Source organism: Nannospalax galili, unplaced genomic scaffold, assembly GCF_000622305.1.
Source record: "Nannospalax galili isolate Female #2095 unplaced genomic scaffold, S.galili_v1.0 scaffold1382, whole genome shotgun sequence".
NCBI classification, from domain to species: Eukaryota; Metazoa; Chordata; class Mammalia; order Rodentia; family Spalacidae; genus Nannospalax; species Nannospalax galili.
This window is the reverse complement of record NW_008348397.1, coordinates 634,242-645,776: the sequence shown is the minus strand read 5'-3', so window position 1 is coordinate 645,776 and position 11,535 is coordinate 634,242. Positions and strand designations below refer to the sequence as shown.

The following is an 11,535-nucleotide window of genomic DNA, read 5'->3' as shown; positions in this document are numbered from 1 at the left end:
CAGACACACTAAAGGTTGTCAAGGCTGTGCTAGTGATGCACACCTACTCTCAAGGACTTTCAAGGGTGGGTTATCAGGAATTTCCCTGCACTGCCCCTTGGATCAAGATAGCCTCTGCAGCCATCCCTTGAATCTTCAGTATCACCCTTAAACAATGTTACAGTTTGTCACAGATACCAAACTATAGCCAACCAAACACTACATTTATGTTGTAATCTCCACTCTATCAGCAGAGGGGGTATAGCTCAGGGGTAGAGCATTTGACTGCAGATCAAGAGGTCCCTGGTTCAAATCCAGGTGCCCCCTAATACTTTTGTTTTTTAAAATGAGAGACAACAAAAAAAGTTGCCTGAGCACGTACATACCTGTCTGTACATCCCGTGTATGTACTGGGACTACAGAAAGTAACTAACCACTTGTATTTCCTGTGTTTCCAGGGAATTGCTGTTGAGTAGATAAGTCAATGGGCTACTCAGGAAATCAATATGTAATGGGACAATTGCAGCACTGGGAGCAAAGGAGCAACGTCTTCAAATGTCTGGGAAAACCCTCAGTGCAGAAGAAAATATTCTCACAATAGCAGTAAGATATCACTTGTCTGTTTCACACCCACAACCCCACCCCTAGTGCTGGGGGCTGGGCCCAGGGCCTCACACATGGTAGGCAAGTGCTTGCCACTGAGCTACAAGCAAAGCCTGTTGTCTCACTCCTAATCATTGGCTTTTTGAGAAAGACCAAAACTCACTATGGAACTCACTATGTTGACCAGGTTGTCACTCTTACTGTTTCATAAATATGCAGAGGTGCTTCCTGATAGTTACAAGATATGTGATATCAAAACGGACTAGTTGGAGAAATGTGAAAAACCAGCTGTTTTTCCTTAAGATGTTAAAGAGAGTCTCAAACACAGTGTAAAGCAGGGGCTCGGGCTGTAGCTCAGTTAGCGCAGTGCTTGTCCAGCATTCATGAAGCCTTGGTTTTGACCCCCAGCACTGTATAAACTGGGCAGGTACACATCTGCAATCCCAACACTTGGTAGGTAGAGATAGGAGGATTGGGAGTTCATAGTAAATTGGAGACTAGTCCAGGTAACATGAGACCCTGTATCAAAAATAAGAATTTTAAATATGTTTATAAAGCAAACTAATTCTTTTTTTATATTTTATTTATTATTTTTATTTTATGTGTATGAGTGTATTGTCTGCATGTATGTGAGTGCACCCGTGTCCTGCAATACCTCGAGGTCAGAAGAGGGCTTCAGATTCCTCTGGAACTGGAGTTAAGGGTGGTTCGTAACTGCCATGTGGGTGCTGGGAATCGAACCCAGGTCCTGTGCAGGAGCAATCAGTGCTCTTAACTGCTGAGCCATCTCTCCACCCCCCTTTTCTTTTTTAAATATTTTATTTTGGGGGGCTGGAGAGATGGCTCAGTGGTTAAGAACACTGGTTGTTCTTGCAGAAGTCCTGGGTTCGAATCCCAGGACCCAGATGGCAGCTAACAACTGTCGGTAATGCCAGTTCCAGGGGATCCAACAGCCTCTTCTGTCTTCCTCGGGCATTGCACGACACGGGTGGACTTACCTATATGCAGGCAATACATACATAGACGTAAAATAAAAAAATTAAAAAAATTTTTTAATTTATGTGTATGAATATTTTGCCTGCACATATGTAAGTGTACTACATGTGTACAATACCCACAGAGTGTGGACAGGAATGGTGTTGCATGCCTTTAATCCCAGCACTCAGGAGGCAGAGGCAGGCAGGTCTTTGTGAACTACTGGCTATAATTGACCTATGATTGGTTGATTTTTTTTGTCGTTATTGTTGTTTTGAGACAGAGTCTCACTATGTAGCCCTGGGTGGCCTGGAACTTGCTATGTAGATAAGGCTGGCCTCAAAATAACAGAGATTCGCTTGCTTGCCTCTGCCTTCTAAGTGATGGGACTAAAGGTGTGTGCCACCACACCTGGTCTCTGATTTTTTTTTTTTTTTTTTTTTTTTTTTTTTGAAAAAAGGGCCCTTTTTTTTTTTTTCTTTTTTTTTTTTTTTTTTTTGTGTGGGTTGTTGGGTGGTGTTTCCTGCCTCTGCCTCCCGAGTGCTGGGATCAAAGGCATGCGCCACCACTCCCGGCATTTAAATGCTTTTTATTATTTTTATGTGTATGCATGGATTGCCTGCTTGTAGGTAAGTGCACCTGTGTTGTGCAATGCCTGAGGAGGTCGGAAGAGGCTGTCGGATCCCCTGAAACTGGAGTTATGGACAGTTGTTAGCTACCATATGGGTGCTGGGATTTGAACCCAGGTCTTCTCCAAGAAGAACCAGTGTTCTTAACTGCTGAGCCATCTCTCCAGCCCCTATCTATTTATTTTTGAGACAGGGTCTCCTTATAGCTCCAGCTGATCTGGAACTTGCTATGTAGTCCAGGTTGGCCTCAATGTCAGAGAGATCCACCTGCCTCTGCCTTCTCTGTGCTGAGATCAAAGGTGTGCATCACCAACTTTGGTGTTTGGCTCTGATTTTGTATACATTTTATACACACACACACACACACACACACACAAATCAGATAGAAGAGAGTCAGATGTTGTGGCTTACCCCTTTAATACCAGTACCATGGAAATGGAATCAGGAGGATCTCTGTGAGTTTGAGACTAGCCTGATCTACCTAGTGAGTTCCATCAGTCAGGGAACATACTGAGACTATCTCAAAAAAAAAAAAAAAAAGAAAGAAATTTCCCTCCTTTTTTCTTTTTCAGTACTAGAGCTACATGCCCAGCCCTCTTTCTACTATGTGTGAGTGTGTTTTGCTGATTTTAAAATGTCACTTACATGGCATGGCAACACATGCTTTTAGACCCAGCATTGTGAGTTCAAGGCCAGCCTGGTCTACATAGTGAGTTCCAGGCCAGCTGGGGCTACAGAGAACCTGTCTCAGAAAGACCAATGAATGAATGAATGAATGAATGAATGAATGAGAAAGAAAGAAAGAAAGAAAGAAAGAAAGAAAGAAAGAAAGAAAGGGTATTCTTTTGTTCTGTTTTTTGAGACAAGGTCTCCCTGTAGCCCCAGCTGGCCTGGAACTTGCTATGTAGATCAGGCTGCCCTAGAACTCACAGTGATCCGCCTGCCTCTCAAGTGCTGAGACTAAAGGCATGCACCACCATGCCTGGCTAAATTTACTTGCTTTTTATACAGCTGTACAACATTCTTAATGTTTCTTTGGCAAAGGAATATAATGAAATTTTACAGCTACATAAAAAAGTTCCCTTTGCCTAACAGTATTTACCTATATGTACATAATTGACTGATAAAATTCTCTCCCATTCAGCACACTAATTGATGAAATAAGCTACTTAATATTATTAGGATTCCCCAAAAGAGATACAGATACACACATACATCCACTTTATATTTTGAGACCGGATTTCTTTCTAAATTGCATAGAGTGGCCTTAAACTTGTGATCCTCCTGCATTGGGCTTCTGAGTTGCTGGGATTACAGGCCTCCATCACCAGACATTAAGTTTTTCTTTGTGACCTGCATCCCTCGCCCCTTGATCCCTTACTGTTCTTTTTTCGTAAAACTTAGCCCCATTTAATATACTAGCTACGGCAACTTTTTTTTTTTTTTTTTTTTTTTTTTTTTTTTTTTGTCTTTTTGAGACAGGGTCTCCCTGTAGCCCCAGCTGGCCTGGGACTCACTATGTAGATCAGACTGGCCTTGAACTCACAAGAGATCTGCCTGCCTCTGCCTCCTGAGTGCTGGGATTAAAGGCGCGCCACCAGGCCCGGCGGCTAGGGCAACTTTTAAAATCATCTCTAATATTTTACCCCACCTCCATCCTGGCAGAAGGCAAAAAGGGAAGAACATTGACCTATTGATCTATTTTGTTGCCTGATGTAATCTTATGACCCGAACAGGGCCTGGCATAAAGTAAGCATAAATACTTAAATGAATGTACCAATAGAATGAACAAAGTCAGGAAAATGGGAAGACGTTGGGGCAATGAAAGGGGAGCAATTAATAAATAAAGCAACACTAGGAATATGGAATCAAACGGAGTGGGTCGTACTATTATAGCATCACTTCATTGCTCCCAGCCCAACGAAGCCATTTAGAGCGCCTTCTTCCCCATCTCACTGTCTCTGTTCTTCGGAGACCCTTACAAGACATGACTTTAATGTTATTTATTATTTTATGTATATTAGTGTTTCGCCCGCAAATATGTAAGTGCACCCGAGTCGTGCAATGCCCCCGGTGGACAAAAGTGATTTCGGATGTCCTGTAACTGGAGTTACAGCGGTTGTTAGTTACCATGTGGGTGCTTGGAATTGAACCCAGGGCCTCTGCAAGAACATCTATTGCTCTTAACCACTGAACCATCTCCCCAGCCCCAAAACACGATTTTTAATTTTTCAAAGTTTCTTTTCTTTTTAGACAGGGTCTCATTACGTAACTCAGGCTTGTCCCGAAATCACCGCAATCCTCCTGCCTCAGCTTCCCGAATGCTGGGATTACAAGCGTGCACTTCCACGCTGGAAGCATGAATTATTTTCAAATTCTTTGTAGTCCAGAGACGTGCTTGGCATTGATACTCCAAAAAAGGCTGCTGGGACTGGGTGTGGTGGCGCAGGCCTTTAATCCCAGCACTCGGGAGGCAGAGGCAGGCGGATCTCTGTGAGTTCAAGGCCAGCCTGGTCTACACAGCGAGTTCCAGGACAGCTGGGGCTACAGGGAGACCCTGTCTCAAAAAGACCAAAAAAAAAAAAAATTAATGTGCCTAAGTGCCCAGTCACTTTTAAGGCCGCAGAGGAGTCCCGGACTCATTCGAGTCTACAAAGCCTAATCATTACGTCCGCTTCACCCGACAGTTTAAACAAACCACCAGGACTCAATGACACATAGTTTGCCGGGTACCAGGATTATACGTCATATAGCTGCGCCCTATAGAAAGACCCCCTTGCCCGGTCACATGGTGGTGTGGGCGGGACCTCCGGTTCATATCCCAGTGTCCTTTGCATCTGCTTCCTTTTTACGTTTCTCTAGGCGTTCAAGATGTCGAAGCGAGGTGAGGTTTTGGGTTTGGGGATCCGCCGTCATCCGCCATGCACGGCGGGCGGTCTGTCCTGCGGCGGAGGTCCGGGGCGGCGGCAGCGCTGAGCTGCCCTCGGGCTGGAGAGGGAGGGGATAGGCGCCGCAGAGGCCGTGGTAGAACCCCGAAAAGGGATGGCGGCGGGGCCGGGGCGCTGCGCGGGCGGGAGCGGGACCTGGTACCAGGCGGACTTGGTGCGCTCGCCCCGCACGGGGCTACACAGCGGGGCAGCAGCTGGCCAGGCATGGGCCTGAGGGGGCGACCTGTGCGGTCCCCGCCTTGCTGGCGCAGGTAGTCGTACAGAAGTTGAGACGTGGATGGAGTCGTCCAGGCCCCTTCATCCCGACAGGAAGATGGTATAGTGAGAGACCAGCTAGGCTCTGTGAAAAGTAGATTGCACAGTGGCGACCGTAAGTGGAATCGGTAATATGCCCTGTAGTCTTCCAAAGCTGGTGCGATTGATTGTAGCTTGGGAATGTGAGTCGAACTCGGAATCGTGTGAACGACGACCACTTTATCCTGCTTCTTTCCCTACCCTAGGACGTGGTGGGTCCTCCGGTGCGAAATTCCGGATTTCCCTGGGTCTTCCTGTAGGAGCAGTGATCAACTGCGCTGACAACACAGGTGAGGTCTTTGGCTGTGCTTTGGCACACTCCCCCTTTTAAAAGCACTCAATGGGCCTTTTGCTAGTGACCCATTGAGCCGTCAAGAAGGGGCAGAGTAAAAACTCCGCTTTTGGGTGAAGTAGCAACTTGTGTTGTTTTACTTCAATCGGTGTTGTGACAAGAAATCCCGAAGGATGGCATGTGTGGGCAGTGAGTGGATGTAGGCCTGGGAAGCTTTGGGAAATGATCACTGGTGAAAGAGCCCAATGGGTCCTCAAACAATTCATCTCTTTTTATGTTCTTTGGCTTTTATGAAACTGGCTCATTTGTGGTATAACCCAGGCTGACTCCAAACTTGCCAAAATTTGTTTCTTGTTTACATCCTTTACAGGAGCCAAAAATTTGTATATCATCTCTGTGAAGGGAATCAAGGGACGGCTGAACAGACTTCCTGCTGCTGGTGTGGGTGACATGGTGATGGCCACAGTGAAGAAGGGCAAACCAGAGCTAAGAAAGAAGGGTGAGTGGTCATGGGGGAAGCCCTTACACCCTGGTGGACAATTGAGGTTCTCCACTTACTGGAAAATGGGGTGTTAATTTTGTGGTTGTCAGGACTTCTAGATAATTGCTTGGATTTACAAACTGTAGAACAGACACTCCCAGTTCTGCCTCTCCTGAGCTTTTAAGACACGGTTTGACTTTATAGGGCAGGCTGACTTAAAATTGGTAGTAATCCTCAGTGGGATTACAGGCAAATGTCTCATGCCTGGCTGTTCCTTAAGTTCTTCTAGTGTAAGCTTGGGTCTTTTTTTGGGGGGGTGTCTTTTTTGAGACAGGGTCTCCTTGTAGCCCCAGCTGTCCTAGAACTTACTATGTAGACCAGGCTGGCCTCAAACTCAAAAAGATCCACTTGCCTCTGCCTCCCAAGTGCTTGGATTAAAGGTGTGCCCCACCATGCCTGGCGGGTCTTTATTTTTTTAAGGCAGGGTGTTCCTGTGTAGCTCTGGCTGGCCTGGAACTCAAGAAATCTGCCTACCTCTGCCTCTCAAGTGCTGTGATTAAAGACATACTCCAGCATACCCAGCTGAGATTGCCATTTAAACTGCCATTTCCCCGGCAAAGTTTACCAGATGCTGGCAGACCACCTAAAGTTCTCTAGTGAGAAAAGATCTCTAGTTTATTGCTTCCCTAGCTATAAATGTATGTTAGTACTGAACGAGTTTTTAGGTAGGTGACTTATCAATAGAACAGCTGAATGCACAGCTTCAAGGCTTCTGTTACATCAGGCACATTTCATTTGTGGGTGATAGACACTAAAATGAAGCTGTTTGTCACTTAGACCTACAGATGTGTATAGTACATATTGGTATTATGGTACAGATGTGATGAATCCTGGTGTTGCATTATAGGTGTACTTTGGTGCCTCCTTCCACAACCCCAATACAGTTTTACATTTTTATTTAAAAATAAAGGGTGTTGGGGCTGGAGAGGTGGCTCAGTGGTTAAGAACAACAGTTCTTGCAGAAGACCCAGGTTCAAATCCCAGCACCCACATGGCAACTAACAGCTGTCCCTAACTCCAATTCCAGGGGATCTGACACCCTCTTCTGAACTCCAAGGGCATTGCACGACACGGGTGCACTTACACACATGCAGGCAATACACACACATAAAATAAAAATATTTTAAAGCAATAAAGGGTTTTGAGCCTGCATGGATGTCAGTGCACTTCTCTCTTGCAGTACCTGTGGAGGCCAGATGAGGGTATCTGGGAACAGGAGTTACAGTTAGCTGACCTGGATGCTGACCAGGGTCCTCTGCAAAAGCAGCAAGTGCTGTTAACTTGTTGAGCCATCTCTACAGCTCCTAGTTACACTTTTTTTTAGTTTTTGTTAGAGATTTTTCTTGGGTCCCTTAATGGTAGTGCTATGACTGAGCTTTGATTACTGTATTGAAACAGGGATGCATCTGCCAGGGCTTTCTCAGAACACTTCTGGGTCTGGCTGGTGGCTCAGGGAGCTGTCAGAAAGGAGTAGAGCATGTGCTGCTTCCTTTGTGTGTAGATGGCAGCTGGATGTACTATTATCTCCATCAGCGGTTGGACAGATGAGTGAATCCTTGATAATTTTGTCATTTTTCTAATTCTTTGTCTCTAAGCCAGTGTCCAGCAGGAAAGAGGTTCTTCTGTATTTGCTACTTTGGTATTTGGCCTCAAATAGTCATGATTTGAGCTTCAAAGGATAAAGTAACTTGCTGAAGGTTTCTGAGCTTGCTTAAGAATTTGAAACTGTTTGCTTAATACACAGGGGGCCCTTATTAATTACACAATAGATGTGGAAGCTAGGCCAGGTAGTACAGGCCTGTAATCTCAGCTGTTCTGTAGACTGAGACAAAAGGATTTTAAGTTCAAGGTCTCTTAAAGAGGATGGGGTAAACCAGGCACTTGGCCTGGTATGCATGAAGCTCTGGGTCCAATCCCTAATGCAGAAGGGTGTGGGATTCCAGTTATCTAACTTTTAGACCAAAAGATGGTCATTGTTAATGTTGGGGTGGCTTTAATGCCCCCTACCCCCCAAATGAGCTTGTCTGTTTTCCCTGCTGGTCCATTACTATCATAACTTGATTGGCCAGTAACTGTTCTCTGTATAAGCAATTGACAGCTACTCAAACCGTCTTTAGTTGCAACAATTTTTGTGCCTACACTAAATGGACTAATGGACTATTTAATTCTAAGATTTGCTCCATTAAAACAACATAGATGGGAAGCTCCTTAATGCATAACCTTTTTAATGCTGTACAGTAGAGCAAGTGTTGCTTCTGCAGAGGTGATCAGTAGATAGCCTGGTCAAAGCAAAAGCTTTTTGGTGTATAAAATTTTGTAAGTGGAATGATTTCATCAATAGGCAAAGTGTAACCAAAATCTGTCTTGATGAATAATATGTGATTATTGCTATATGCTGGTTAGGAATCTTGCTCCAATAAAGGAACAAAAAGATTAAAAAAAAAAAAAAAAAAAAGGCATAGGTACTCCACAATTAGTAGTTCCTGGGCATAACTGGGGAAGTTCAAGGTTGATACTCATGCAGGTGAGTACTACACTGGACTGTCTTGGGTCTCTCCACTGGTAAACAAGTTAATATATGTGAAATCTGACTCTTGAAAAATAATACATCTTTAATCCAAATAAACTCTTATATGCAGGTTTTCTTGGATGGGGGCTCTCTGTAGCCCCAGCTGTCCTGGAACTGGCACTGTAGACTAGACTGGCCTTGAACTCACAGAGATCCACCTGCCTCTACCTCCCAACTGCTGGGATTAAGGGCGTGTACCACCAAGCCCGGCATATATGCAGTTGATTTTTCTAGAAAGCAGTCTATAATACTTTGTAGGAAAGCTCCTAAGCAACCTGTCATTGTAAAGGCCAGATTCTTGGGAAGAGCAGCCCAAGAATTTTCTTTAAGGAAAAGTGTAGTATGTGGACTTTTATATACTCTGCTTCCAGAGTTTTGGGACTAAAGGTGTGAACCACCATGCCTAGCTGATCGTGACACATTAATGGTAGTAACTTATTAGATGAAATGAGGAAAGGACAGTAGCTAGTGCTTAACAAGTTTGTTGGAAGAGTGCACACCTATTACAAGAAAGTGGTGCTGGTTTAAGGGGCAATTGATGTTTTCACTGTCCTTTGCTGTTTGTTAGGCAATGAAAAGCTAATGGTGAACATGCATTTTGTTGAGGAATAAACTGCTTTAATGATGGCCAGTTAATGATTGCTGTCCTTTTTCCCCCCTTAGTCCATCCAGCAGTGGTAATTCGACAACGAAAGTCATACCGAAGAAAAGATGGGGTGTTTCTTTATTTTGAAGATAATGCGGGGGTCATAGTAAACAACAAAGGCGAGATGAAAGGTAACAGTTCAGATCACTGCTGTGTTTCAGGTGGGGTGGCTAACCTCCGTACAGGCGAAGAATCCTGTCTCACCTGTCTTCTTTATGCAGGTTCCGCCATCACAGGTCCAGTTGCAAAGGAGTGTGCAGACTTGTGGCCCAGAATTGCATCCAATGCAGGCAGCATTGCATGATTCTCTGGTGTATTTGTAAACTATGATGCCCATTAAAGTCTTTGCTCCAAGTATTGTCTTTGATGTGTATTGCCTTCCTGTGTGTGAATGTGCTGTGTCATGCAGTGCAGGGAGGAGGTCAGAATAGGGTGCTGGGGATTGAACCCAGGTCTTCAGCAAGAGTAGTAGTGAGCTGAGCCCATCTCCCAAGCCCCATTGCCATGCGCTTTTTTTTTTTTTTTTTTTAAACTTTTTTGATACCTGGTCTCCCCTGGAGCACTAGCTGGCCTGGAACTCACTATGTCTGCCTGCCTCTGCCTCCTAGGTGCTGGGATTAAAAGCCTGTGCCACCGCACCCCATCCATGCTTTCTTGATACCTCTTCTTTGATACATTTATTTTTTGACCATTTCATATATTCTGGTTACATCTCCCCCCTTAGTTCCTTCTTTTCCTATAAATCTCTTTCCCATATACATGGCTTTCTGTTTTGTCCTACAGAGTTTAACTATGGCCATCTGTATGTCCAAGGGTTTGGAGCTAGCTGTTTGAAACTGGTGGGCTCATCAGTGGCTACGTAACTGATTAGTATACCGCCTCCTCTCCCAGAATAGATTAGCTGCCAACAGTTGAGCAGCAAGCAGTAGGGCCCCATGAGCCTCCCCCATCCATAGCTGTTTAGGCCCAGTAAGTTCAGCTGCTATGCATTCATGATTGCCATTGCTTATGTTGTGCTTAGAAGGTGATATTTTGCAGCCCTACTCTTTTGGCACATTCTTTCTGCCTCCTTTTCAACAATATTCCCTGAACTTTAAGGGGGTGATCTAAATGTCCAGTTCAAAGCCAGGTGTGGTACTTGCCTGTAGTCCTAACTCTTGGGAGATAGAGGCAGTTGGATCTCTTGAGTTAAAGGCCAACTACAGGGAAACCCTGTTTCAAAAAGACCAAAAAAATGTCCTTTTGAGGGCAGAGCCTTCCACCAATCTTCTTGAGACCAGCAGTAGCTTTGTCACCATGGGGAGGCCAGAACCAGGCATGCAGGCAGTTGGCTGAGGGCTCAGCCCTACCCTACTTGATGTGTCTTGACCAATACTAGTTTTTTCCATTGTGCGGTAAAAATCTTTTGGTTTTGAATCCTTGAAACAAGTTCCAAACAACGCATTCTACCCATTGGCAAATTACCCTGTATAAGTAAGTAAACCACCATGAGAACAGCCTTTGAAGTAAGGCCGTGGTCATGGTTAGAGCTGTCACAGTCTCTTGGATTTAGAAGGATGCTGTGAATAGGAACCAGCTGTATGTGATGCACATGACCTCAGAGGTCAGAAGAGGGCATTGGATTCCATGAAACGGGTTGTGGATGGTTGTTAGCCACCATGTAGGTACTGGGAGTTGAACCCAGGTCCTCTGCAAGGGCAGTCAGTGCTCTTAATGACTGAGCCATCTCTCCAGCCCCACAAAACCTTTTTCTAGTGTGAAAAGATCACACACTTGGTGTAACGGTGGATAGCAAAATCCTTAGCTGCTGTGTTTCATTATGTATAATCTGCCTCCGGGGAAGGAGTAGTTCATGTTTGAGGCTATCCTGGGCAATTTAGCAAAGTACAAAGGCTGGACATGTCCCATCAGAGTGCTTATCTAGCATAAATGAGACCTTGGGTTTAATTTCCAGTATGACCCAAAAGTAAATTCTCTAGCTTGTGAAATGAATTGGCACCCAAAGTTTGGTATGATGAGCAAGGGTGCTAGAATGAATGAGGTGGAGCCCTGATAAAGC

At 44.8% G+C, this 11,535-nt stretch overlaps 1 protein-coding gene and 2 non-coding genes across 3 annotated transcripts; all 3 read left to right on the top strand.

Annotated features, from left to right (window-relative positions):
• The first annotated feature begins 234 nt into the window (after positions 1-234).
• On the top strand, positions 235-306 carry Trnac-gca. Its single transcript has one exon. It is a non-coding gene; the product is annotated as a tRNA-Cys (tRNA).
• A 4,645-nt stretch (positions 307-4,951) lies between these two features.
• On the top strand, positions 4,952-9,833 carry Rpl23 (ribosomal protein L23). The gene is made up of 5 exons (XM_008845278.2): positions 4,952-5,070; positions 5,635-5,718; positions 6,091-6,219; positions 9,494-9,607; positions 9,698-9,833. The coding sequence occupies exons 1-5, from the start codon at positions 5,058-5,060 to the stop codon at positions 9,778-9,780; spliced, it is 423 nt and encodes a 140-aa protein (XP_008843500.1). The 5' UTR covers positions 4,952-5,057; the 3' UTR covers positions 9,781-9,833.
• Positions 5,750-5,882, top strand: LOC115072397. Its single transcript, XR_003851451.1, has one exon. It is a non-coding gene; the product is annotated as a small nucleolar RNA SNORA21 (small nucleolar RNA).
• Positions 9,834-11,535: the final 1,702 nt, after the last annotated feature.